This window comes from Nematolebias whitei, chromosome 21 (assembly GCF_014905685.2).
Source record: "Nematolebias whitei isolate Nwh7 chromosome 21, NemWhi1, whole genome shotgun sequence".
Lineage (NCBI taxonomy): Eukaryota > Metazoa > Chordata > Actinopteri > Cyprinodontiformes > Rivulidae > Nematolebias > Nematolebias whitei.
In genome coordinates, this window is record NC_056518.1 from 26,668,770 (window position 1) to 26,696,323 (window position 27,554).

The 27,554-nt window shown below is 39.1% G+C and overlaps 3 protein-coding genes across 3 annotated transcripts in view; 2 read left to right on the forward strand and 1 right to left on the reverse strand.

The window, feature by feature from the left end:
- Positions 1 to 1,832, forward strand: part of LOC119427436 (coiled-coil domain-containing protein 85C-A) — a 16,836-nt gene extending 15,004 nt beyond the window's left edge. The window contains exons 3-5 of the mRNA XM_037695052.1: positions 638 to 730; positions 868 to 966; positions 1,180 to 1,832. Coding sequence (XP_037550980.1) covers positions 638 to 730; positions 868 to 966; positions 1,180 to 1,272 — 285 coding nt within the window. The 3' untranslated portion in view covers positions 1,273 to 1,832. The remainder of the gene's footprint in view (positions 1 to 637; positions 731 to 867; positions 967 to 1,179) is intronic.
- Positions 1,833 to 7,023: 5,191 nt separating this feature from the next.
- LOC119426965 (glutamyl aminopeptidase) lies at positions 7,024 to 22,167 on the forward strand. The gene is made up of 21 exons (XM_037694539.1): positions 7,024 to 7,070; positions 7,639 to 8,438; positions 8,924 to 9,065; positions 9,968 to 10,102; positions 10,196 to 10,316; positions 10,467 to 10,621; positions 13,396 to 13,509; positions 13,596 to 13,730; positions 14,162 to 14,227; positions 14,325 to 14,390; positions 14,593 to 14,753; positions 14,891 to 14,973; positions 15,645 to 15,781; positions 16,505 to 16,560; positions 16,640 to 16,790; positions 17,071 to 17,144; positions 17,900 to 18,004; positions 18,108 to 18,278; positions 19,386 to 19,526; positions 21,329 to 21,410; positions 21,552 to 22,167. The coding sequence occupies exons 2-21, from the start codon at positions 7,807 to 7,809 to the stop codon at positions 21,696 to 21,698; spliced, it is 2,874 nt and encodes a 957-aa protein (XP_037550467.1). The 5' UTR covers positions 7,024 to 7,070; positions 7,639 to 7,806; the 3' UTR covers positions 21,699 to 22,167.
- A 1,006-nt stretch (positions 22,168 to 23,173) lies between these two features.
- rrh (retinal pigment epithelium-derived rhodopsin homolog) lies at positions 23,174 to 27,195 on the reverse strand. The gene is made up of 7 exons (XM_037694723.1): positions 26,993 to 27,195; positions 26,624 to 26,814; positions 26,182 to 26,281; positions 25,689 to 25,842; positions 25,371 to 25,539; positions 23,370 to 23,548; positions 23,174 to 23,299 (listed from the first exon to the last, which is right to left on the reverse strand). Exons 1-7 carry the CDS (start codon positions 27,102 to 27,104, stop codon positions 23,194 to 23,196), a joined length of 1,011 nt encoding a protein of 336 aa, XP_037550651.1. The 5' UTR covers positions 27,105 to 27,195; the 3' UTR covers positions 23,174 to 23,193.
- Between the last annotated feature and the right edge of the window lie 359 nt (positions 27,196 to 27,554).

Genomic DNA, 27,554 nt, shown 5'->3' on the forward strand with positions numbered 1-27,554 from the left:
CTATCCATCCATCCATCCATCCATCCATCCATCCATCCATCCATCCATCCATCCATCCATCCATCCATCCATCCATCCATCCACAATAAGAAAAAGCCTGAAAAAAGATCTAATTATCTATCATAAAGAAAATGTATTTTCCAATTCTCTGTGCGGCCCTTTGATTGCTTTAAACATCTTGATGTGGACCTTTGGAAAAAAATGTTGCGGTTCCCAACCCTGGTCCTTGAGGAACACCATCCAGCATGTTTTAGTTGTTTTGCTGCTCCAACACACCTGATTCAGTGATTTAATTACTTCCTCAAGTTCTGCAGAAGCCTGTTATTCACACATGCATTCAATTCAGGTGTGTCACAGCAGAGAAACAACAAAAACATGCAGGATGGCGTTCCTCAAGGACCAGGTTTGAGAACCACTGGTTTAACATATTGATGGGTGCAGCTGATTGATCCTCACATGTGAACGCAGCAGCTCTGATCTCACTTCCTGTTTCTTCATCATGTTCTTCTTTAACACTTTGGTAAACATCATGCAGCCCCATCATCAGGGCTTGGATAACTTTGGACCAGTGATGTGATGGTAACCTTGAAAATGGATTTAGTGTTGGTGACTGTGTTCTTCTCCTCTCCCTCAGCAGAACCCAGCTCAAACCTCCAGTGGAGACTTGTCCCCCACAGGGGTCTACCTCCCTCTGGGTCAGAAACCAGAAGCTGTTGTCCACGCAATGAAGGTGAACAGACTCTCCTGTGTTCATGCTTTAAACTCTGCGCTGATCTAAATGTTTAAATATCCTGATGCATGCTCAATAATCCAGTTTAAATGTTTAAATGTTAAACTAACAACTCCTGTGTGGTTTTGTGCGTTTAGGTGCTGGAGGTTCACGAAGGGCTTGACAGGCAGAGCTTGAGGGAATATGACGAAGATCTCAGTGAGAAGGAGAAGGCCATTGTCAGAGAGATGTGCAACGTAGGTTTAATTTTAACTTTTAGTTTTAAGATCTGAGATGACCTTAAGGTTTCAAAATGAACCCGAATCTGAAGAAACCAGCTGATCAGACAGAAGTTTTAAACATCAATTTTTTATTTTTTATTTTTTATTCAGCATCCATCAACTCTGAGCTGCTGTTTGAGACATGAATGCTCAGAGTTATTGACGTCTCTGACTGTTTCTTCCTCACAGGTGGTTTGGAGAAAACTCGGCGATGCTGCCAGCTCAAAGCTCTCAGTCCGACAGCAGCTGTCAGGAAACCAGCTCAAAGAATCAGCGCAGTAGGAGAGAAAACCAGTAAACCCCCAGTTCTGCAGTTTGTGGTGGGTAGTGGAGGAACTGTTCCTCCAATCTGGGCTGCAGTCAGAGGTTTAACTTGATGAGCTGCTGTACGAGGCCACCGAGTGGACACACACTGCAAACACACAAAGATTGGACTTTTTGTAGCTTGTAATTTGGGGATCAAGGCACTTCAGCTCCTGTAGGTCAATAATAAAATAATTAGATTTATTCCACCACACCGATTTGGAGTTTGATGTGTTTGAGTTAAAACACAAAATCAAACACAAAATCCCATTGGCTCATTTAAAATATAATAAATAAATATGCTTTAAATTGTGCTTTTCTGCATCATCTTCAGAAACAAGCTGTTCCACGTTGAACTGAGTGATTTGCTTTTAAAACCTGAACAGATTGCATGTCTGAAGAAATAAAAAAGCACATTTGACCCCTGAAACAGTCCATTGTTGCATAAAATCTAATAGAAATGTCTTCCACTCGTAAAACAGTGATTATTTTTAAATGTGCAGTGTGTAGCTGAGAATGTATTTTAGCAAAACTGGTTATCATGAAGATGATGACGAAAAAGCAACTTTTAAATGAGAAATAAAGTACTTTTTTTTGTAAAAGTGCATCTCTGTGATTGTGTGAAATGTGTAAGGTTTAACAAGTAGCCTAAAATATGGTAATTGTATTGAAACCGATACTGTTTTCAAATTAGCTGTGAGGTCTTTTTTTGATAGATGAACTTTCAGTAACATTTAGTGACAGATTTCAACCGTTGGCACTGACGCTGAATTATTTTTACGAGTTCCAGCTATTCAGGGAGAACTCTGAGGTGTATTCTTGTGTGCAATAAAGCAAGACAATGCAGCTATGAAGTATGCAGTGATATTTACAGATGAAAAAGTAGTGCATTTAAAGTAAGTGTTGGTTTGTTCCAGTTTGAGAGGGAATAGAGGATGCAGGTGTTGCAGAGACACTGCACTTCCTGAATCTGGTTTTGTCTGGATGCTTCAGTGGTGCCTCTCAGATATGAAGATAAATCAGTCTCAAAAGTATTCGCACAAGCAACAAGAGTGTAAAATAAATTCACAAGTGCACCACTTTTTTTTATAAAAGCATAAACAGGTTTTCAATTTAACATTTTCAATTTGCACAAGTAGGGATATTCTGTGCACATGAAATAGTCAAAAACTCGTGCACAAATCACCTGCTGTGGATGAATTAGTCTACACGAGCGCGCGGATCAGCTTGTCTGTGAATGAGACTTGAAATTTTCTTGCTGCTCCAGAATTTTTTCATTCATTCAACCTTTATTTAGACAAGTTAATCCCACTGAGCCTCGAGGACTCATTTACAAGAGAGACCTGATTTCAACAAAGAATGATGACAACAGTGGACAACAACAACAATAGACAGTTATAAAAAGGCATACAGATTATTATTATTATTTTTTATTATTTTATACAAATAAGATTGCAAAAAAGGTAACAAAAACAGCTCGATTATAAGGCGAATTCACTAAAGTAATGCTGCGTTCAAGGCAGGTGAAAAAATGGGACATCTGAATGTTACTAAATTTACTTAGTCACTGCATTTGAAAAATACTCATTGTGCACAACATAACTCCTAGATTAAAACTCATGTGCTTACATCAACATTACTAGATTCCAAAAACACTAATTAAGGAAACTGTAAAACAAACAAAACAAATAAATAAACAACCTAAAATGAGAAGTTATTCTTCAGCTGGAATTTTATTTATTTATTTTAAATAAAATTATCTATTATAATATAATATGACCCGGTAAATCAGCCACAACACAGGAGTGAAAGAAAAGAAGGTTTATCAGAAAAATAACTCCTGATGGGGGTCAGCTGAAATTGTGCAGTTTAAAAACTGGTGGGGACGCAGCAGCTTCAATGACGTCAGACAGAAGGAAGGTGTGGAGAGACGGAGGTACAGCCAGGTCACGTGATACGTGAACGCGACTTGTATGACCAACAAACAAACTATTTAGTTAGTGAGACCTGGTCCTTGAACCCAGAATCCGAGAGCGTGAATAAACAGACAGGTCAGAGAGATAGAGACTACAGTGCACGTGCAGCAGGAGGAAGACTGGGAGTGGCACAGGTGAGCTGAGTGAAGCTAATGAGAGTGAAGTTATAAGACAAACAGAAAACACATTTATGGGCATGGCTTGACATAAAACATGGATCACTACAGGAAAACTACATTTTTCTAGTAGTTTTTCCACAAGAAGTATAACGTAACCATTTTTGATGGTTATTTCACATGTACAGTCCACAAAGTTAACATTTTATTATTGTGGAAAAACTACCGGGAACACATTTCCAATATTTTTTTTAAATATGAACTATACATAAATAAATAAAAAAAAAAGGTTAGGTTATTCTGCCGTCTCAAAAACCACAGGAAAAACATATTTTCTAGTATTTTCTTCCTCTAATAAAAAATACCAGAAAAATGTATTTTCCTGTAGTTTTGACGGAAGAATACAAGAAAGATACTGTATTTTATCCAGTGTTTTTATCAGAGGTAGAAAATTCTGGAATATATATATTTTTTGTTGTTGTTTTACAAGCAAAATAATAACCCAGCTACAACACATTTATAAACTGACCAGTTAAACTCTTGACCCACTCTGGAAATCTGAAGCTCTGCTCCACATCCCATATGAAAGAAAACCACTTTCCTCCTCCTGAGCCCAAAGTTCATGCCATCAGGCTACATGTTTCAGTGATGTGACAATGATGCTAACATGTCTGATGTCACTTTTATTTGTTAAAACTGAAAACATGAACAGCACACTACAGTTATTTACGCACACAGTAGGAGGGTAATTGTAGGTTTCTGTGGTGACGATTCCATCGGCGCCAAACAACTAGTATTCACTGCAACTACAACCACTACTCTGGTGCTACGGCCTGCTATCATCCACAGCTCGTAAATTAAATGGTTGACAACAAATGTTTTGAACCAGTGCAGGTCAACAGTTGGTTTGGTGCCGGTCAAGGATGAGGAAGAGGAAACATTAGTCTTATCTGACTCGACTTATCGCTGCAAAACAAAGACAGTAAAGATAAATGACGCTCAAGGTTATAAGTTTTCTTCAGACCGCTTTGATTCTGCACCGAAAACTAAACCAAGAAGGAAAAAGGACTAATAATGAGAACACAGCCAAATAAATCAACCTTCTTTAGATGCTCTGGAGGATAAAAATACTAATTAAACTCCGAAATGAGAGGATTTCATGCATCATGACGTTCCACACCATCGTCACCGAAGCATAAATCCTACAGGAAATCAAAGTGATGCTTTATTGCTGCCATAATTTATCTATTTTAACAAAACCTACAGAAACACTTTGGAAAAAAGTACACCTTTTTGATTCCTTGTGTAAAAAGTAGTCTCGCACACACAAGTTGCTCCTCCTTAAAGAGAACATGTTCAAAGATAGCCCTTTTTAATACAGTATTATATTCATCACACTAAAAACTTTGATAAACTATCTGAAAGTACAGCTTCAAATGTTCTATCACAATTAATAAAACTCGAAGCAAACAGAGTCAAGCTCTTTAAATAATTAGAGTGACTTTATTTACAGTTCATACAGGTGAACCTGGGAAATCTGAGGAGGAAGATGACTTCTGGAAGGGAATGGTAGGTAATGAACATGTTGTCTATTTCTTAATGGTATGTAGGAGGATTCCAGGTAGGTATGGTCCAGGGTTGAGGGGTAGCAGAAGGATTGTAGTGGTTAGTATGGGCAACAACTGGAGTAGCAGAGGAGCAGCTGAAGGAAAGCCAAGACATGGTAAAAGTCCAATTCTTAATCACAAGGAGACCAATAGTAATACCAGATGGTATGTAATGCTCCAGCAGGGAAAGGAACATTTACTCCTGGAGCTCGTCAAGGAGATGACCCACAGCTGCTGCTCATTGACTCCGCCCAGAACTCAGGAACCTGCAGAGAAAGAGCTGGAATCACTCTCAAGGCAAGTCTTTCACTATAACGTGTGTTACAGTGTTACCTTTTCATATATTTTATTTTATTTTTTTGCTCAGAATCCAGAGTTTATAAGATTATGTGCCTGTTTTTTTTTTTTTGTTTTAATTAGGAAATTATTTAGCAGTTATTGAAGAAATGGGAGTTTTTCTTTATCACTCCGCTTTATCACCAGGTGAATTTTCATTTTCACTTTTTTTTTTTTTTTTTTGTGGTTTCTGTTGTGGGAAAACAGAAAAGCATTTAAATTCCTGACTGAAGTGGAATTCAAGCTCCTCTGAAGCTTGATCTCTAAGGTGAGAGGCGGGGGAACTTGTTACGTACACAGAACAAAGTAAACTGATTTTAGTAATGTCCAAGATATTTTTCCATCCACCAAACAAACTGAGACTGGTTACCAAAATCTGCTGACATTTTGTTTTTAAAAACAACATGACGATGGTGTTTGCTCGTGATTAGAGATGCACTCCCATCTCATGACGTGTTCAGTTATGCAGTGGCAAACAGTGACTAGAAGAAATCGGCCTTCAGTTAAGATATGTTGTAGCAACTTGATAAACACTAATGTCAAAGACATCACGGAGTCGCAGTCCGATTTTATCACTTTACTTCCAGTTTCACATTTCAACAACCTTTCTCTATTTTAATAAATCATCTAAAACCTCTGATTTATGGTGCCATTTTTTTAGTCACAACTACGTTAACATAAATGCCAATCCAGCACTAATCAGAAAAACAAACGGGGACAACCCATCTGAAAATATACCTCAATAACTCTACGCATTTCTATCCCAGTATTACCCAGCATGCAAAGCAGCTCACCCATTCTCATGTGTTCGAGTACAAAGTTCAATAATTCTAACTGAAATTTAATAGTAATGCACATAATTTACTGCTTCTGTCAAATTTAATCATATAATGAAAACAAAATATATCAGTAATATTGAAAATTATCTGTGTAAAGCTATAGTTCATATTTAACCTTTCTTTTTGGCAACAATTTCTGTGGATTTTTGAAAAATGCATCACAAATATTTATATGGTCAAAACTTTCAAGGCCTTCCTGAAGGCTCAGCGACCTGTGTTTAGTCCCACCCTTTCCACATCAACACTGATTAATTTTCCTGTTGGTTATTAAACAAACTCATACTGAGGAGACTTTGACTGAGCTCAGCCTTCTCTTCTGACAGTGAAGTCCAAACCAGTGCAAAAGAAAATTCAAACATGTTTCTGCCTGGAGACAAAAATGTAGAAGAATCTGATTGGTTAATCAAAATAAGTTTCTTGCTCCTCTGCGAAGTAGTTTACAAAAAACAAACATTGAAAAAAATTTATTTTTCACAAAATAATTAAACATGTAATGTAATGTGTCAGATGTGCGTAACTTTTAGGCCTTCTCTGATGGCATAGAAGGCTCTGAGAGTTCTCCATTGGAGGTACGTGGCCATAAGAAAAATAAAAAAATAAAAAATCACAGCATTGTTTTTTTTAAGGTAGTGTTTTACTGGGCTGCAGTTGCTTGTAAATGTTTGGTGGACATCATTCACAAGCATGACTTGTGATGTTTGAGGAGATTTTCATATAGTATAGACATCAACATAGAAATCATTAACATAACTTGCACAGTGAGTCTGCATGTCATATGCACGTTTTATTTTTCATTCTTTAGGGACCAACAACTCTGAGAATTATGTGCAAATGTTCATACGTGATGACTGAGGACATGCTTGTGAACTCCTGTTTCACATTAAGCGTTTCCACCTGACTCAAGTATGTAAAACATTTAAAGCTCCTACAAAAGTGTATACGCTGCAAGTTTTTGTGGTTTCCAAGAACTAAAAATAGTGTGTTATTCAACAACCTGTGCACTTGTGAGATTACGTCATAACTGTCTGCCAGCTTAATTCTGTTAAAACATGTTTTCTATGAGATACAGTAATATGATAATCAGGGGCTGCTGCCAAAGAAATCAGTCCATTGCTTTGGCTTAGAGTTCTCACTTTTCTGTTGTAATCACTGTTATCCTGAACATGACACCACGCACAGTCGTGTCCAAACAACAATCCCTCCCTTTGGTATCCACGGTCAGCGGAGCAGTTTCAGCTCAGCCAAACCAAAGTTTCTGGCAGTCATCAGACTGTTTTTGTTCTTGTTGCGATTTTATGACACACCATGGATGGAAGTTGAACTTTAGCTTCTGATTTCCAGGCATATTGTAGATGTTTAACAGAAAGCGCTGCGTGAACATCACCAGTAAGAGAATAAACCTCTGAAAGTGCAAGATTCTCTCTTGTCTCGTCAATTCTCCTCCTCTTCCCTTTCTCTCTCCTCCCTTCAGCACCACAGGAGTCGGGCTTTGGTTCAGCTCGCACACGGCTAATCTAAATACTGCGGGAGCCAAAAGAAAACAAAACAACAACCCTGCAGCTCTGACTTCAGGTCAGATTTACAGCTTCAGCCAAAGTCCTGCTTCGGACCAGAGAAGTTTCCAGGTTTGGCAGTCAGGATGCCCGAGAGCTTTGACTATGAGAAGAACGAGAAGCGCTACTGCATTCGAGGTAAGCATGCAGCCATCATCTGTGTGACGGCGGTGGTTTGCTCCCTGGCTGTGGGTTTGGGGGTGGGCCTCAGTAGGTCCACCTCATCCACAGCAAAACCTACAGCAGAACCCACAGCAGAACCTACACAGCCCCCTCCACCTGGCAGAGGGCCCTGCCAGCCTTCATCTGACTCCACTGGGGACTGGAAGAATTTCCGTCTGCCTGATTATGTAAAACCGGTCCACTATGACCTGCACCTGGAGCCGGACATGGTCGATGACACCTACACGGGTACTGTGGACATCCATGTGGAGGTCAGTAAATCCACCCGCCACCTGTGGCTGCACATCAGGGAGACGTTCGTCAGCACCATGCCCAAGCTGAAGGTCCTGGACAGTCAGGGGAAGCAGAGGGAGGTGGAGGTGAAGCACTGCTTTGAATACAAACCTGAGCAGTATGTGGTGGTGGAGGCCGCGGAGGAGCTGCCCATCTCTGGACCCGGAGAGGTTTATGTCCTCAGTCTGGACTTCCAGGGCTGGCTCAACGGCTCTGTGGTGGGATTCTACAGGGTCATCTACACAGAGGAGGGTGTCACCAAGTAAGATCTGACACTTCTACTGGCAAAATGGCAAACTTTGTGTTACAACTTTCTGTAGGACTAAAATGACGACAAGAAAACAAGCAGTTTAGGAGTGATGCCATTTAAAATATCTTTGATCAACTGTTCTTTAGGTTTTCTGAAGATTGTCCAAAGTTTCTCCTTGAACTTTGAACTTAGCCCCCCTCAGTTTCAGTCCTTGTACCTGATCATTTACAAAGAACTAGATATTGACTGTTAAACTATTTGAAAATATCAAAGATGACAGCTTGACAAACAGAAAGAGAGATTTCAGTGCGATTCCCAAAGAGCTGTTTGTCGTGATCTTTTAGTTTTGTGTTTTTGTCATTTGAGTTTAATGTAAATACATTTAATTATATCCTTTTGTTCCTTGGATCCTTTTGTCCACCACATCCTGACACTATTGGCTGAAAACCTAACATGCAGTGGAAAGTTGATCCGTTTTTTTTACTTTTTCTCACCAGGAAGATTGCTGCAACTGATCATGAGCCAACGGACGCCCGCAAGTCTTTCCCCTGCTTTGATGAACCCAACAAGAAAGCCACCTATACAATTTCCATCACTCATGATGAGCAATATGGTGCTCTGTCCAACATGCCACCAGTGGTAGGACTTATACCAGTCAATACCAGACAAATAAAGCAAGAAATTATATCAGAAGTAAAAACTTTAGGTATTGTGTTACATATGACCATAACATTTCTTGTTAAATCACCAGTAAAGTCAATAGGATGACCAGTTATCAGAAACTCTAAAAGTATTTAATCAGGCCACCAAAGTTTTCTGTTTCGACCCATCTAACATTAACCATATGTTGGGCTCCTATGGGCCATGCTTGGATACACATTGTCCAGTCTCAGCACAACTTGCTTTGCCCTTTTTAATACTGGCGTTGCCTCGATGTAAGTAGTTTGTCGTAGTGCAGCTGCCTGAAACTTATGTCCAACAAGTAAATAAAAAAGAAATAGTCACGAAACACTCCTTATTTTCTGCCACCATTTCCAAAAAAAGCCGTAGCCCCCTTTCCTTTGATCAGAGCACGTAGATCAAGTCCATCTGGTCTAGATTCTGAGAGGAGTTGTTAAAAAGTGGGACCACCCGATGTAAATTTTAACCAGTGCTGGGCTGACCTGAGTAGCGCTAAGCTGAGTCCATGTAAAGAGCCCGGAGGAACCCAAATGTGATATTTGAACCCACTTTGGTTAGCAATATTATTTGAGCTTTAAAGAAGGTCTGAGTTGCATGTACAATAGAGAATGAGTGCCATGTAGACCATAGTCCAAGACCAAGTAGAACATGGTGCTTCATGATGAGCCCAGATAAACTTTCTGGTAAAACTGTGCCGAATGTTTGTACCACTCAACACATACACCCAAATATTCAAAATAAAAGCAGAGAATTATAAAGTGTAAATCCTTTGGATGTATGAGTCATAGTGGGTACATGTGCATCAAATTAAAGGCATAGAGCATTCAGCTTTACATCAGCATGTTCCTTTGTTTTCCCAGGGCTCTCCTGAAAAACTTCCTGGCGGTAAAATGAAAACGTCCTTCCAGAAGTCCATTCCCATGAGTACCTACTTGGTTTGTTTCGCTGTGCACAAGTTTGGGTATGTGCAGAAAACATCTGCCAGTGGCATTCCTGTAAGTTGACTAAAACGTGTCGCTATAAAAACGTTAAGAAAATATAACGCCTTCAGACTTCTGCAGTCTCAGTCCTGCTCTGATTTGCTGCAGCTGAGAATCTACGCCCAGCCGAGTCAGTTGGCAACAGCGGAGTATGCAGCGAACACAACCAAAATCATCTTTGACCACTTTGAGGAGTATTTCGGCATGCCCTACTCCATCTCAAAGCTCGGTAGGATTTGAAATCTTGTGGAAGCATCACCAATGAAAATATAATTTGGTTCTCATCCATCTGGTTATAGAGAGCTCCTTGTCTGAGCAGAATGATGCAGTAAAACGTTACATGACGTCACTTCAGAGAACTCTGTGTGCTCTGACCCAGATAAGATTGCCATCCCTGACTTTGGTACCGGTGCCATGGAGAACTGGGGTCTGATCACTTACAGGGAGACCAATCTTCTGTATGACAAGGACCAGTCGTCGTCCTCCAACAAGGAGCGGGTGGCCAGCGTCATCGCCCACGAACTGGTCCACCAGGTAACAGAACCTGCTCTGATCAACTTAGTTCTATATCTGGATTTTAACAATTTCTCCTTTGGTGCTGGCATTAAAACAAACCAAAAAAGAGAAATCAAAGTTCTAGATATGTAAATAATTAAAATATGAGCTATTGTTAAAACTCGTGTGAACTTTTTATTGTCGTATCATTCGTTTTACTGTTGCAGAAGATAAGGACGGTCTATAAAGTTGTAGGAACTGAAGTTACGGGATTTATGGGTTGTTCCCAGTTGTTTATGACTTGTAGTAAAGCAGTCCCACATGACCGGAGCAATGAACCTTTAACTTTTATGGTTAAGTCATGAACACACACATGCCAGAGTGGATTACTAAAGCGGACAAATAACGTCTGTAGGAAATGTGCTCATTTGTTGCATGGAAAACAATGTTTTATTTTAATCCATTTATTTTTATCAAGCTATTTACTGAAATAAATTATTACATTTGTAATAATATAACAAAAAGGAACAGAAGAATTTATAGTCCCTAAAGTGCCGATGGTATTTTATTTTGTTTTTTGCTAAACCAGTAACTTGTTCCTTATGCACCGAAAATGATTTTTCCAGCACGATATAGTTGAGAATTTATGGAAAGCCTTGAACTCAGGAGGAACAGCGTGGCTTTCATTTGTGACCTCGTACATCAAATCAGGGATCAAGTCATATCTGGTCAAACTAAACTTGGCACGTTTGCAGATTCCCGTCTTTTTAAAATTACATTTTGTCACCCAGGTCATCCTGATTGTGAGAGGTTCCAGAGATATGGCTTGATTTCTCTTGCAAATTGGGAATACCCCAGTATAATCAGTCTGAATCCTATTTTTAACATATTCTAATAAGAATTCTTTGTCATTTGAAAGAGGAAACCTCATTACATATTTTAGATGTAGGGATTTCCCAGCAGGTATTGAAAATAGCTTTGCTAGTGTGCAGGGAATGTAACGAAAATGTAGTGCTTTCTGATAAAAATCATTGATTGCTGCTCAGAAAGTGTTTGACAACATTCTTTAGGGTTACCGTATTTTCCGTCGTACATGTCTCACCGCCGTATAAGTCGCATCAGTCCAAATATGTCTAATAAAGTGGAAAAAACATAAATATGTCACTTCGCTGTATAAGCATCTATTATGCGTCGCTGCTGCTGCGTTGAGTTTAACATCACCGCTGCAAACCCTGAAACGTGGGGTGGCGTTGTCCCAACAATCGATTGGCTGCCAAATGGTGGCCGCAGGAGTGTGCACGGGAGGACTTTAACAAGAATTTAACAAGATTAACACTCAAAAACAATTGTTTGCTCGAAATTATAGCAGTTGTTTGTCTCAGTTTAACTATTCCTTAATAAATGCACTTTGATGGTCAAATCAGCTGCATTTTAAAAGCCAATTCGTGGGAGCGCGCAGAGGGACGAGTCGCTGTGCATTTCTTCAAAATTTAACAAGATAACCACCTAAAACCAATTATTTGTTTGCTCGACATTATAGTAAAGGTGTGCCTCAGTCTCACTTTTCCTTAATAAATGCACTTAAATGGTAAAATCATCTGCATTTCAAAAGTATTCGCTGCCTCCGTGCTCTGGGAGCACGCGTAGGGAGGAAATCAGGAAGTTGGAACGCTGCACATTTCTTCGAAATCTAACAAGATAAGCACATAAAACAATTATTTGTTTGCTCCACATTACAGTAGTCCCTTGCTACTTCACGGTTCATTTATCGCGGCTTCGCTTTATCGTGGTTTTTCAAAAAAAGATTGGGCATGACACACAATTGGCTGATTTGATGGATGAGCCGCACGATTGGCATGGAATTTTTATTTAAAATTATTTTAAATTATTTATCACCTGCTGCACATTTGTGTAGCCCAGAGCAGCAGAAAGCCTCTTCCTGCAGCTTTGTGCAGCCCTTACTGTAGGATAAACTTCCTGCTGCAGTTAAACAGCTGATTAGCTGTTAAGCGTGCAGAGCGGAGAAGTGGGCGTGGCCAAGAGCACTTGCAGGTGGCAAAGAGCAGATGAGGCAAGAAGCTGAAGTCATGACATTCTGTGCTCTTTTAGAGTGTTAAGAGTTTAGAAACATTGTTTAGAATATTGCAAGAGTGTGGGAATCATTTAAAACGCCTTAATCTATATAAATAATAAAATAAACTACTACTTGTACTATTCCTACTTCGTAGTTTTTCACTTATCACGGGTCTTCTGGGTACGGATCCCCCGTGATAAAAGTGTGGCTCAGTTGAACTTTTACTTAAAAAATGCACTTCAATGGTCAAATTAGCTGCATTTCGCTGGGGCCGTGCAACGAAATGAAGCTGATTTGATGGTCGCTCCAGGCAAAACGGACAAAGGTGGCATGCTATGGCAAGCCGATTGTGTCATTAATAGTCACTTCAACCCATTACATGATACAACGGCATGTCATACTGCTAGAGTGCCATCTAATGGCTGAAAATGGTTGTGTTCAATATTTTCAATGTCGGAATGAATGAAAACATTCATATCGCAGCCAAAAATTGGTTTATAAATATGGGAAAAACATAAGTCTCTTTGGTGTATAAGTTGCAGGGCATGCAAATTATGCAAAAATTAATTCTTCTGGCCTGGGATTGTCTTGGGATCCTTCAGGAGGAGGTTGATGATCTCCCTGGGGAGATACGTGGGTTTCCCTCCTGGACCCGTTTTCTCCACTACACAACAATGGCAGAAAGTGGATGGATGGATGAATAAAATAAGGTCATTACATCTTCATTCACCTTTTGCAGTGGTTTGGAAACATCGTCACCATGGACTGGTGGGACGACCTCTGGCTCAACGAGGGTTTTGCCAGTTTCTTTGAGTACATCGGAGTGGAGGAGGCCGAACCTTCCTGGGAAATGGTGAGCTTTGCTTTAGACACACAAACTGTTGCTCTGAAGGTCTTGGTCTGCTTGAAACGTGCACGTGTCTTTTCGTGGTTCCACAGAGAGACATCATGATCGTCAGTGACGTGCTTCCCGTCATGGTGAACGACGCCCTCCTTTCATCTCATCCGATCATCGTGAACGTGTCGAGTCCGGCAGAAATCACCTCTGTGTTCGACGCCATCTCCTACAGCAAGGTGTGAAACAAGAAACCTTAGAAGCAATCATGGGAATAGATTTAGTGTTTAATTATTAATAAAAAACCCTAAATTTAAGCACCAACGATCAGGATTGTAAACCAAACCTGATAACCAGCACTAAAAATTACCATCTGTGGTGCCCAGTCATGGTCCTCGAGGATCACTGTCCTGTAAGTCTTAGTTGTTTCTCTGCTCTTCAACAGGTCTTCAAGTTCTGCAGAAGATTCATTCAAATCAAAAGTGTCAAAGCAAAGAAACATCTCAAATTTTGGGTGTTATCCCTTGTTTAAAGTTTAATTGTCCTTGATCCCTTGTTTTACTGAATAAAACAGGGTAACAAAGTTGTATTCAGTTTAAAGTTATAGTGTTTTCATATGCCTGACTGAGAAGAGATCCTGGTGTAATATGAACTGTCTGACATTTTCCAGGGAGCATCTGTTCTCAGGATGCTGGAGGACTGGATGGGCAGAGATGTGTTCAGAGACGGCTGCAGAGTGAGTCACCGTGAAGTTTTCAAACCTTTAGCTCATTTGACCACAGCAGCTGAGTGATGGACTGTTATTTCTTTATTTCTTCTTCTCCTGTCCACAGAAATATTTACAAGACTACCACTTCAAGAATGCCAAAACGGCCAACTTCTGGGCCTCTCTCGCAGAAGTACGTTAGCTTTAAATGGTTTGTTCTGATTTAAACGTGAATGCTTAAATCAGGCTTGGCCCAGTGGTTATGGCGGTCGTCCTCCAGTTGGAGGCATTGCAGAACCTGGAGAGGTTAAAAAGGTTCTAAAGAAGTTGTGGATCATTTCTAATGAGATGAGGTGAAGCAGGTAAAGGAGTTTAATTTCTGAATATTATCCCAGGTGAGTGGGTTGCCCATTGCAGAGGTTATGGACACCTGGACCAAGCAGATGGGTTATCCTGTCGTGGATCTGATCGCCTCAGGAACCGAAGCCAAACTGACCCAGAGGCGTTTTCTCCTGGACCCCTTAGCTGACGCCAGCAAGCCTCCTTCACCTTTTCGGTGAGCAGTTTATTAAAAACTTGATTTTAGTGCCATTACCTTTTTAAATAAACTAAGATGTCTGCGCTGTGAATAGATGAGTTCTGATTTTGTGGTGCATGTCAGTGTTTTAATGACTTTAATTGTGTTTGTTATAGATACAAGTGGACAATTCCAGTCAAATGGCATTCTGTGCAGAGTGACAAGAACATGGTGACGATGTTTGACAAAGACAGTGCAGGTACAGTGTTCAAACTCAGCTTTTAAAGAAATTAAGATTTCTGCTGCCACACGGCAACATTTAAATATGCTATATATTAGTAGTACTGTATATGTATAGTATTTGCCACAAAAAGTCTAAATTTTGATGTTTTACTTAATAAAATTAGCTTCTTTGAAACCGATTTTGTAGCTTTTGTTGTCACGTCTCCTGTGTGGAAACTGAGAAACTTGGACAGTATTTATTCATAAGAACATAAGGTACCTACTTATTCCCGTCTCTAGTGCAGTTGGCACTTGGAGAGAGTCTTCCCTACAGTTAAACACAGTGGGGACAGCATCATGCTGTGGGAATGTCAGCAGGCCTTGGAATCAATAAGAACCAATAAAATTATAATGGAGAAATTCTCGTGGAAAACTTGTTTCTGCGGAGCTGAAAAAAGCACAAAGCTTCGCATTTCAGCAAAATATATAAACATAAATTAATCAACTGGTTTAGGGGAAAACATTTAGAGATTGAGAATGTGATGTATACATTTTTCAGTCAAGTTTTCTGTTTTTGTTCACATTTGTTGTTCAAATCACTTTAAAATCACAACTTCACCTATAAACCCCTCAAAATTCAATAAATCAGCAAATGTGGGGTAATATGTGATGGTTGATGTTTTGACTTGTTTTATCCAAACCTTTCAGAGCACGTCATCGGGAACTACTCGTCAGCAGAAGACGGACTGCTGAAGATCAATAATGACCATATTGGCTTCTACAGAGTCAATCATGAAGACCACATGTGGACTGACATCAGTCAGCAGCTTCAGACTAACCACTCGGTACAGCTGGCCTCAGATCAGCATCGCTCACGACTGCGTTGCTTGTTGTTGTGTAAAGGCTTTTTTTTTTTTTGTGTGTGTACATTTTTTGCAACTTCTCCGTACATTCTGCTAATTGTAGCTGTTCATACACCAAAATATCTTGCCAAAGATAAACTTGGATATTTTTCATTTCCTTCAAAACATTCACATCGTTATTGAACACCGTTTCAACAGATTTGTCCTACCATAACGTTTTGCTTTTAGCTAGTTTTAGATATTTTTTCATTTAGCTAGACCTTTGCAATTATTTGCTTTTAGCTAACCATTCAATACTTTTAGCTCTAAACTATTTTAATTAGCCTTTTGATAATTTAGGTGTTTAACCTTTTGCCACTTTAAGCTTTTAGCCAGGCTTTGCAAATTTTAATGTTTTTGCTACATTTAGCTTTCAGCTAACGTTTGCTATTTTTAGCTAAGGTTTTGCTGTTTATAGCTTTTAACTAGTTGTTGCTTCATTTAGCCTTTGGCTAGCATTTTTCTACTTTTAGCTATTTTTTTATTTCAATTTTTTTGCCTAGGGAGCTGCTTCTTTTAACTCAGTTTCAACTTTTTTAAAGCAAATTTTAACAAAGTTGTTCAGCCGTTGGAGTTCTCACTGTATTTTTAAACGAACTTGCATTTTAATCTCTTTTTTTTTTAGATGTGTTCATTTGCTGTAGAAATCACTGTTTATTTTAACAGGAGTTCGACGCAGCTGATCGAACAAGCTACATCGATGATGTGTTTGCTCTTGCTAGGTATGAACTAAAAATACACTTGGTAAACATTCCAGAGCTAATCCAGTGAACCCACAACAAGTTTGTTTTCACCAATTAGGGCTGATGTTGTGGATTATGGTAATGCCTTTAATCTCACCATGTATCTTCAAAATGAGTCCGACTACATCGTGTGGAGTCGAGTGGCCGCTTCTATCGCCTACGTCCGGGACATGCTGTCCAACGACGACGACCTTTACCTGCTGTTTCAGGTGAGCAGCACAGCTGAATGATGTCACAACAAGCATTTATCTGGAAACCCACGATGTTGAAACTTCCAGCTGGAATACACAAATCAGTTTAAATTTAACATTGAGCTCAAAATCCAACAAATCCTAAATCTTTGAGTCAATGTTCTTAACTGTGGTTGTTTAAATTGTCTTAATATTTAAGGTTTTATTATTAGTTGTAGCACTGCAGAATGTTGTCTGGTTGGATGCTGCTGTTTTCTTGGCTTAAAATAAACAAAGTATTTGACTTTTTATCTCCTAGAAACTGTTTCGTCAACACGTCAAACCGATTTCTACTCGACTTGGGTGGAAGGATGAAGGAACGCAAACCGAAAGGTGCAGCAGCAGAAATAAGATTTTAAGCCATCAGTTATTGTGTCAGTCATGCTGAGTCAACATTCATACTGTGGGTTTATAGATTCTTTTCAAAGATTTTTACCATCAAACTACGTTTGCATACCTTGTGCTTTTTCAACAATTCACAAATCAAAATGTTCAGCTTGATCGGGAATATTGTGCAGTGACTTTTTATTTTTTTATTGGTAACTTTTTTTTATTTTTCAGAATATTTATCTTTATTTAAGATTAAAATCCCTGTAGAAATCTATTAACATCCCCCTAAATTCCCTTAAAAACTTTGTTCTGCTTGAAATCTGCTTCATCATACTTAATCCTTTTTTCTTCAGCTGCTGCTGTCAATGTGTAGCTACCATTCTGCTGCTTTTAGCTACAAATCCACTAATTCTGGCTACATATTTGCTTCTTTAGCTACTGTTTTGTGAATTTTAGCAGCATTTACTAATTTTAATATCTTCTGGGTTTTTTTTGTAGTTTCTCTTGCTAATTTTACCTACAGTTTTGCACGTTTTTGCTAGTTTTTCCAATGTTAGCTTGAGCATTTGTTTTGGTAATTAACTAATTCCATACATTTAGAAAATAGAAATGGATAGCTACAGTTTTACTCATTTCAGCATGTTTAGCTGATTGTTGCAACTGTTCTGCTCTTTTTAGCTTGTAGTTAATGCTGCTGCTTTTTTTTAATTTATTTAATTTTATTTATTTTAATTTTTTGTGGTAAATGTTTGTTTCAGGTTGCTGAGGGAAACTGTGCTCACCATCTCATGTCAGATGAATGACCAGGACTCTCTGAATCAAGCCTCTCATATTTTTGACCAGTGGATCGACGGGACTCTAAGGTTGAGTTTAGTCATTTTACAAACACTGATCATGATTTCTAATAAAGCATTTGTTGAAAAAAATGTGTTTTTATCTCCGTTTTCCCCTCCTGACCTGCATCAGCGTTCCTGTGAACCTCAGGCTGCTCGTGTATCGCTACGGCATGAGGAACTCGGGCTCTGAGGAAAAGTGGAATATCATGTTTCAGAGGTACAAAGACTCGACTCTGGCTCAGGAGAAGGACAAGCTGCTGTACGGGCTGGCTTCTGTGGAGGACGTCAATCTTCTTTATAAGTAAATAAAATACCTCCTCGCTCTTTGCTTTCAAGTCCAGAAGCTGCCCTTTGGGAAACCGAAAACACTTTTGAAACTGTAAAATTTTCCATTTTATTAATAAATGTGGAGGTCACTGAAAACAAAGCTTAAGTTTAGGATTGAAACGGACTTATTGCTTAATTTTTTATAGATTATAAAGGTCAATGTTTGTACTAGCAGAACTAGACAAGGAATAAAAACTTTGAAAAGGAGGACATTTTTTTAACATTATTTTGACCTTCAGCTGATATTTATTTTGCCACAAATATCTGTTCTGTATGAAGCTTGATGTATTTAGAGTATTGCTGTGTTCAAAGACACATTTTCCTCTAGCACAAACTTATTATTATTAAGAAAAGAGAAAAGGTCCTGAGAGCTTTTATAAAAAGATGAATAAATAAATGAGACGATGATTTTTTTCCTCCTAATAAAACACAATTTCATCTTGTGGAGACTGTTGTAGAGTTTTGGATCAAATCTTGTAAATGACATCATGCTCAATCTCATGCAATATAATGAGCTCTTATGAGATGTGTTAGTACTCAAAGAATATCATATGGATGACTCTCTGCTACTACCACACAAAATTTAGCTCAACATCTGTAAAACTGACCAAGTTATAGTAGATTTTGTGTAGGCTGATGTAAGTTAGCTGTGCTGACCATCTTATATTTGGGGGACTGTAAGTTATTTGTAGATGTACATCCAGAGTTTCAATAAAATCCATCAAATGGGTTATCAGATATTTTGCTAACAGATGTGCACAGACAGGACACGTCAGCTCCAGGCGATAAACTAAATGTTGTCTTAAGATTTTTTCTTTTTTTTGCACTTTGTAGTTTATGCCACTAGATGTCACTAAATCCCACCCACTGAACATTTAAAGTGACAGTTTTCCTTTGATTTAAAAAAAATGTTTTAAGTCCATTAATCTTCCAACATGTATTTTTATTACAAACAAATTGCGAAGTAGACGAAGATGTAGAGACTGAGTTTTAAGTCTGCTTGAGATGGTCTTCGTGCACATCAGATCTGCAGCTTGAAATCCTCATAACGAGCAACAAAGACATTTCCTCTGTTCCACAGGCTCCTGGAGGCGACTAAAGATGAGAACGTGGTGAGGAGTCAGGATGTGTTCACCGTGGTGCGCTACGTGTCGTACAACTCGCTGGGTCAGACCATGGCCTGGGACTGGACCACTTTAAACTGGGACTACCTGGTCAACAGGTCAGTTGGAGTGAATGCTTGTTTGTCTCTGTGTCCCTGTGATGAACTGGTTACTTGTCCAGGGTGTCCTCACCTGTTGATCCTTGACGGCTGGAAATGGGCACCTGCTTCCTCCGAACACAAAAGGAGAAGCAGGAAAAGAAAATGGATGGATGTGTTTGGAAGGTCTATTCTCCAGTTTATCGGTATTCCCAGTTGCTTCACTGGGTTCTGCTTTATGGGAGAGTGGCAAAGAGAATGCTACTGCACATCCCTATAAGCTCACTGTCCCCCACCTTGAAGCATGGTGGTGAAAGCATCATGCTATGGGGCTGCTTCCCTGCAGCCAGCCATGAAAGGCTTGTAAAGACAAAGGGTAAAATGTAAACGAAGAGAAACATGGAGGACAATGGGACGCTGTCTGCAGAAATATGACTCAGTAGATTTATTTTACAGCAAAATAATGAGCCGAAGCTTCCAGCACAAATGCTACATAAGCTAAAACAACAATGTGATTGTTCTGGAGTGGCTTTTTTCTTTAAAAATATAAAAATAAAAAATAATTAGTTTTAGTGTAGATGTGCCAAAATGAGACTTCACACAGACTCCATCCAAAGGTGCTTGGACTAAATACTGAAGGGAAGGGGGTGAAAATTTATACAGTCACTAATTTGAATTAAATATATTTATCAGTAGAAAATAGATTTGCCATTGATGTTTAGGTTTTTGTTTGTTTTGGTCAAAAATGCCTTTTTTATATCGAACACAGTGGATTTTATGACGGCAATTAAAACAGAAAATATCCAGGGACGTGAAAACTTTTTATTGGTGATTTATTATCTCATAAAGATTAAAAAGATAAAATGAGTCAGCACTTTGAGGATTTTAAAGCAGAAAATCTTTGCTGATAAGCGATAAACATCTTTTTGTTTAATTATATTGTAAGTCATGTTAGTCAGTTTGAGACACATTTTTTTTTGTCCTTCACCTCAGTGAAAACTGTCAAGTCTGGATACTTTAAATCAGTATTTTTTTTTTGGTAAAGTCAAAATAATTCCACAAATTAATAATAAAAAAAAAAAAAAAAGTTATTTTGAATTACTTGAACAAAATGTGAGAAATTTGGACAAAAGATGGAGACGTCTTAAAGGTTCAGCCTGCAGAAGTTCAACTTACTGCATCTTTTAAAACATGTCTGTAAAATTTTCCCACTTTTGAATGTTTTTGGTCCTTCTGCTTTAGTTTTATTAAAATGATTTTTTTATTTTGTTGCTCACAATATTACACTCAGCTGCTGAGGCTTAAGATATTTTGATGTATTGAAGATTTTTCACCACTACTTTAAATAAGAATAACAATTCTATTTTATTATAGCGTCTTAAAAACAAAAAGGTTGATTTAATTTACTCCAGCAGATGATAAAATCATCAATAAATAAATAAATTAATTAAATGTAAGAAACGAGTAAAAGCTAAAACACAACATAAAACCCTCCGATCAGATTCATCTTCTATTTTAAAAACAAATAAGTTTGAAATCATTTTCTTTTTATTTTTATTTTACAAAATGTGTTTTCATTTTTGTTCTGGTCATTTTTATGGAGTTTATATTGCACTTAATTCATTCAAGGACTTTTGTAAAACTGAAAAAGTAAATGTCGAAGCTAAATTTTAATTTCTCCTCGCTGCGTTTGGTTTCAGTCCCTCAAACAGATTTTCTACTGTGTTTTAGATATTTAGTTTTTCAGAGAGAAAATGTCTGAGCTCTGGAAAGTCTTGGGCTTTACTCGCCTTTAAATTTTAACAACTGATCTGTTTTTATAGATACACCATCAACGACAGAAACCTCGGCCGCTTGCCCAATCAAATCACAACCACCTACAACACCGAGCTCCAGCTCTGGAAGGTCAGAGTCGTCTTTGTTTTTTTTTAAAGCCGTGAATCATTACAATCATTTTCCCTTTTAAATGTCTGAACAGAGCTCTTGATCTAAATCTGATGCTTCTTTTTGATTCCAAACGGAGTTTCCTCTGCTTGGCTTCGTCAGATGGAGCATTTCTTCCAGCTGACGCCGGACGCCGGTGCCGGAGAGATGCCGAGGCAGCAGGCGCTGGAGACTGTGAGGAACAACATGGAGTGGCTGAAGAGGAACAGGGATGAGATCGGAACCTGGCTGAAGAACAACGTGAAGTGAAACGGAACAAAGATCCTCTGCTTCCTGCAGGAAACAAGATGATTTTTCAAATTTTACTCTCAGGATGATGCAGTTTTTACTACAAAATACATGAAAACTAACTAACGTAAAATTTTGAATTAAAGTATTGACATTTTCATAAACCTCCATGAAAACTGAAACTGTTGCTTCTAAAGCACCTTGGATGCATCATGCCTTCTGAATAATTCAGAGAATTTGACTATAATCCCACCTTGTTTCAGAGCATGTTGTCAGCGTTCATCCTTCTGAAAGCCAAAGACGTCAAGCTGAATGAACTTTTTAAATTTTTTATTTACATTACTTTATTTATCTCATTCTGAGCCATCAGCTATGATTAAGGGGGACAGTTTTACTACTTTAAAGAACAATTTAACAGATGTTTTAATCCTCCAGATTACAAACACTGGGAACTCTAAAAACATGAAAATAAAAACAGCAATTCCTACAATGACGATGAATTTTATTATTTAGCAGGTTTGCTACAACTTTTGTTTCATCTTTAGCTCTTCATCTCTGCTGCAACCTTTTATAATGTTTCAGTACAGTTCTGTTTCTTTTCCTTCATCACTTAAAAGATGTTCTGATGATGAGGCTACCAGGTGATGAAGAGTTTCAGGTGTCGTTTTGTCTCATTCCTTGTAAACTCGTCTTGAGGTGTCCAGCAGTCCAGAACTCGTCCTCAGCTTTTGGAATGTGACCACAATGTGTTTCGTTTTTACTGTTTTGGACAAACATGCACTAAAAGTTGTGGTTTTGAAGGCGGCAGATGTTGCTGGAATGTCTGTGCTGGAGTCTTCTGTAATAGTGCTGCCATCAGAACGCTGGTCCAATCCCAGACCATCACAGATCCAGGCTTTTGGGCTTGTTGCATGCAGAGCAGAAAATTGTAGCATTACAAGCATTTGCAGCCCTTGAAGCTCTTTAGACTAAACTCTTATGTCAAACGTTATAAATGACTTGCCATTATCTCAAGCGATGTGTTGAGGAGGACTCTCAGCTACTACCACACCAAATTTGACCTCAGTATTAGTAAAAGGCGCCGAGTTAAAGCCAGTTTTGCATTGGACAATGTCTATTAACTGATCTATAACCAGTGATTACTAAAGAGTTTTATAAAAATTAATCAAATGGATTGAAATGTTTTACTAATGATACAAACGATAAACCAGGCAAAAACTTTAACCCTTTAATCTGTCTGCAACAGGTGATAATCAGTCTCCCCATCTTTCGAACAATTTTATAAATTGCCCTTAAAAGGAAGAAAATGGCACAATGGGAAACATTTTAATTGTGTTGCTGACATGTTAAATATTCAATTACAACTGGAAGATGGAATTTACACAGTAAATACCACGGTGCATTCAGGTACCCATTAGAACAGTGAGAGTAAAGAACGCTCATGTTGAATCATAAATGGGTCTGATTCCCTCGATATTTAAATATTTAATGTGGGGTCATCCTGAGGCAACAGTCCTCACTGGGTCAGAGGCTGCTGGGAGGTTGTCATGGGAACCTGGGTGCTGATGTTGACCCGCTGCCTGGTTTGACATTGAATCATCCCAACGATGGCTCTTCTGAACCTGCAGGAAGACATAATTTAAAATTTCTAACACTCAGCTTCAAACACTCTGGAGAACTGGAACCACTCACTTCTTGTTGGCAATCACGTAGATGCAGGGGTTGTAGAATGTGGAGGACTTGGCAAAGAGTGGGGCGATGATGGCCATGGAGGCTGGGATGGTCTTTGGGTCGCCGAATGATGCCCAGAGACACACCAAGGAATAGGGAGACCAGGCAACCAGGAACATGGCGATCATTACGATGGACATCTGAAACACAAAGATTCAAAAACTACTTTGAGAGAAAAGGTTTGATTTATCAAAATTCTATTTCCTAAAAGTAAGCAAATTTGATTTCTATTTTGTAGAAGAAGACCTTTCACTTTTCATCAAGGGAGCTTTTTCAATTTAAAACTTGACTGTGGAGATGCTTGCTTTAAATTGCATGAGACGCTCCACTCATTGCAGGTAAATTCACACATTACCTCCCTCCTGAGGGACATCGGGGTCTTTGAATGGCTCTTGAGAGAGATGTTTTGGTCACACGTGAAGGTGTAAAGTGGAGAGAAAATGTTATCAGGCTTAAAGCTGCTTTATGGGTTTTGGAAAGGTGAAATCTTGGAACTCCACTTTTTAAAAATATTCCTTATATCATCTTAACCAACGCTACCTCCATCTCATTCTGTCCTCTGCATCCTCTGTCCTGACTCCAACTACCCCCATGTCTTCTCTAACTGCATCCATGTATCTCATCTTGGTCATTCTACTGGCAGCCGCATTTCTAACATCCTTCTACCAATATACCCACTGTCCCATCTCGGTCTGGACATGTCAATAATAACTTTGTCCAACTTTATCTCCCAGTTGTGCAACTTGTGTTATACCTCTGATAATCTCATTCTTAATCTTGTCCATCCTTGTTACTCTTAAGGTGAACCTCAAAATCTTCATTTCTGCCATTTCCAGTTCTTTCTCCTGTCTTTTTGCCAGTGCCACTGTCTCCAGACCATACTGGTCATGACCTTTGCTGACACCCTTTTGTCACAAATCACTCCTGAAACTTTTCTCCATCCTGCCTGGACTCTTTTCTTCACATCTTTACCACACTCCATTTTCCTGGACAGTGGATCCCAAGTACCGTACTTGAAGTCCTGCACCTTTGTGACCTCTGCTCCTTGTATCCTCATTGTTCCAGCCTCCCTCTCATTCACACACATGTACTGTCTTACTACAGCTGGATTTCATTCCTCTTCTTTCAAGTGCATACATCCACCTCTCTAAGATCTCTACAACTCATTTCCTGTTCTCACAGATCACAATGTCATCTGCAAACATCATAGTCCACGGGGATTCCTGCCTGACCTCATCGGTTAGTCGGTCCATCACCAGAGCAAACAAGAAGGGGCTCAGAGCTGATCCTTGATGCACTCCCACCTCCACCTTGAAGCTATCTGTCACTCCTACAGAACATCACACCACTGTCCTGATGTCCTCATACATGGCCTGTACCAGTCTAACATACTTCTCTGCCACTTCAGATTTCCTCATGCAATACCACACCTCCTCCCTCAACACTGTGTCATATGCTTTTTCTAAATCCACAAAGACGCATTGGAGTTCTTTCTTACCCTCTCTGTATTTCTCCAACAGCATCTTCAAAGCAAAGATGGTGTATCATTGTGTGGCTCATCAACTTAATTCTCCTGCAAGTTGCTACAACTCTGTACATCACCCTTGTTCTTACAAATGGGCACCAGCACACTTCTTCTCCAATCCTCAGGTATTTTCTTACCCTCAAATATACCATTGAATATTTCAGTCAAAAACAATGTGCTTGTGCGGTGTATTAAATGTAAGTATGTATCCCCCTTGAAAAAGTGTTGACCACCTTTGAGCCACCCTTTGAACAAAAGTCTACCTCAGTCATTGTCCTAATCGGACACCTGAACCACCTCAACCGACTCCTTTAAGTGAAAAGTGGCAGTTCTACTCAGAGCTCGCCCTGGATGATCTCAGGTCAACAAACTGGGACGTTAACCTAAAACCTGAGCTGTATGTAAGAGTTTCTTGTTGAAAATGGTTCAGATTTCACCTTGGTGACATCCATCTGGTCCGACCAGTCGATGTTGATGCTGTCCAGACAGTTGCTGGCCTTATATCTTTTAACAGTGGCTGACACGTTGTAGTAGCAGTAAAACATGACGGACAGGGGAAGCACGAAGTTCACAGCAATCACTGTCATGGTGTAAGAGATGAAGGAGCTGTGGAGGGAGAGCAAAAGAGGAGTCTTATGTTTTTTGGTTTTTTTTTAGGCCTGTCATGATAACTGATGATTAACATGACATTTCTGAGGTTTTCAAAGGCGTTTTAGCTTTTTCAGCTGAGTAGTTTTCAAAAATCTGTTTCTTACGCATCATTCTTCCTCCAGTTGATGGTGCACGTTGCTCCGGTCGGGTCAGGGGCATAACCCGCCCAGCCCACAATGGGCATGGTAGACCAGAAGACTGCATTCAGCCAGGCAGCCAGAATAAGAATGTTGTACGATCTCACTGTCATTTTCTGTCCTGGAAAGACAAAACACAAGGAAGTAAACAATGTCTGAACGTGTCTGTATGAACAATATCTACTGATGTGTTTAATGAAGATTTTTTTTTTGTATACTGTTTATGGATGATTAAAAGGCACCAATCATCTGTTGATTTTCCATAGATCTAAATAAATCTTAAGACATAATTGGAGTCAAAGAAGAGGTAAACAATAATTCAGAGAAATTGGAATAAAAAGTTTGTATCTCAGCTGCAAGCAGATGTTCAGTAAATGTCATGACGGGTGATGGGGTCCATGATTGGTTTGACCAAATTTGTATCTATAGAAGGGGCTCTGTGGAGGGTTTGTGAAAGTACCTATGTCTGGTCTGCAGATTGTGAGGTAGCGATCGACAGCCACCACGGTGAGCAGACCGATGCTGGCCATGCCAAAGAAAATGTTGAGAGCTGCGTAGATCTGGAGGAAAAAAAACAAAACAAGATAAGCTACATATTTATATCACAAGGTTAGACAACAGCATTGTGTTTTAATTCAAATTTATGTTCAATGGGTTGTCATTTATTATATATTCTTAAACAGCTGAGGAGAAATTTAAATTGGATTCATAAACCACTGATAAAAGGTTTTATTTAAAGCAAAATCAAGACGTAAAATGCTTAAATCTTAACATTATTTCATGTAAATTTGCTAATCCGCTCTCAGTGTATTGATATTTTTCTTCCTAGCAACCACATTTTTTTTTTCAATCCCTTGATCAGGTGTTTCTAAGGTTTTATTTTTGGATTTTGAATACCTCACCTGACAGCCCGTATGTCCAAACTTCCAGCTTCCGTGGATGTCCGAGGCAGCCGACATGGGATAACCGATCCCAGCCACTCCGATGTCAGTGAAGGCCAGGTTGATGATGATGAAGTTGGTGGCGGTGCGAAGCTCCCTGAACTTCACAAACATCATCAGCACCACAATGTTACTCGCTAAACTGATGACACCTTATAGGAGAGAAGAAAAACAGTCTGATGGTAGGAAGAAACTCAGAGTAAAACTTCATTTGATGTTTTTTCTAAGCAGAAGTCTGTTTTATTACATTCATTTGTTTGAAATCTCAGTAAGCTGTATTGTATGTTTGCATTAGAAATTGCACAGAACATGCTCTTTTCTCTTGTTTACCTGCAGTTATCAGGTATCCAGCCACAATGTTGTGCTCCGTCTGAGAAAAAACACTCTTCCCTCCGTACGGTGCAGCGTCACTGGAAATATTGACCTCAGATTCAATCCCCATTTTCTAAGTTGCTTTAAAGTAAAAATAACAAAATATTACAGTCGTTTAAAGAGAAAAAACGATCGCTTGAAAATTCTGCAGATCCTTTTTTAATCAGAATAAAAGTGCAGAGAGGCAAGTGTGGTGAAACTAAAACCTGTTGCACAGAGGTGGGGGGTGAATGTGGATTATTACATACCAGCTTGTACACAAGAAAGGATTTACTGTTCACGTGGATTAAAAGCTGGTTTCTAACTTCGACATCACAAAACTGAACTAAAGTTTGAACTACCTCCTGCTGATGATGATGCTTTAACAAAAATCAGTGTTGGATTAATAGATTACAGGAATCAAGACTTTCTTGTAGCATGCACAGTGGTTTTTAGTCAGGAGCCTCAAAGCTTTTTCTGTATGTTCTTAAAATGCAGCTTTCTAGAACAATCAGAACATTCTTCTGAAGAGGAACTACAT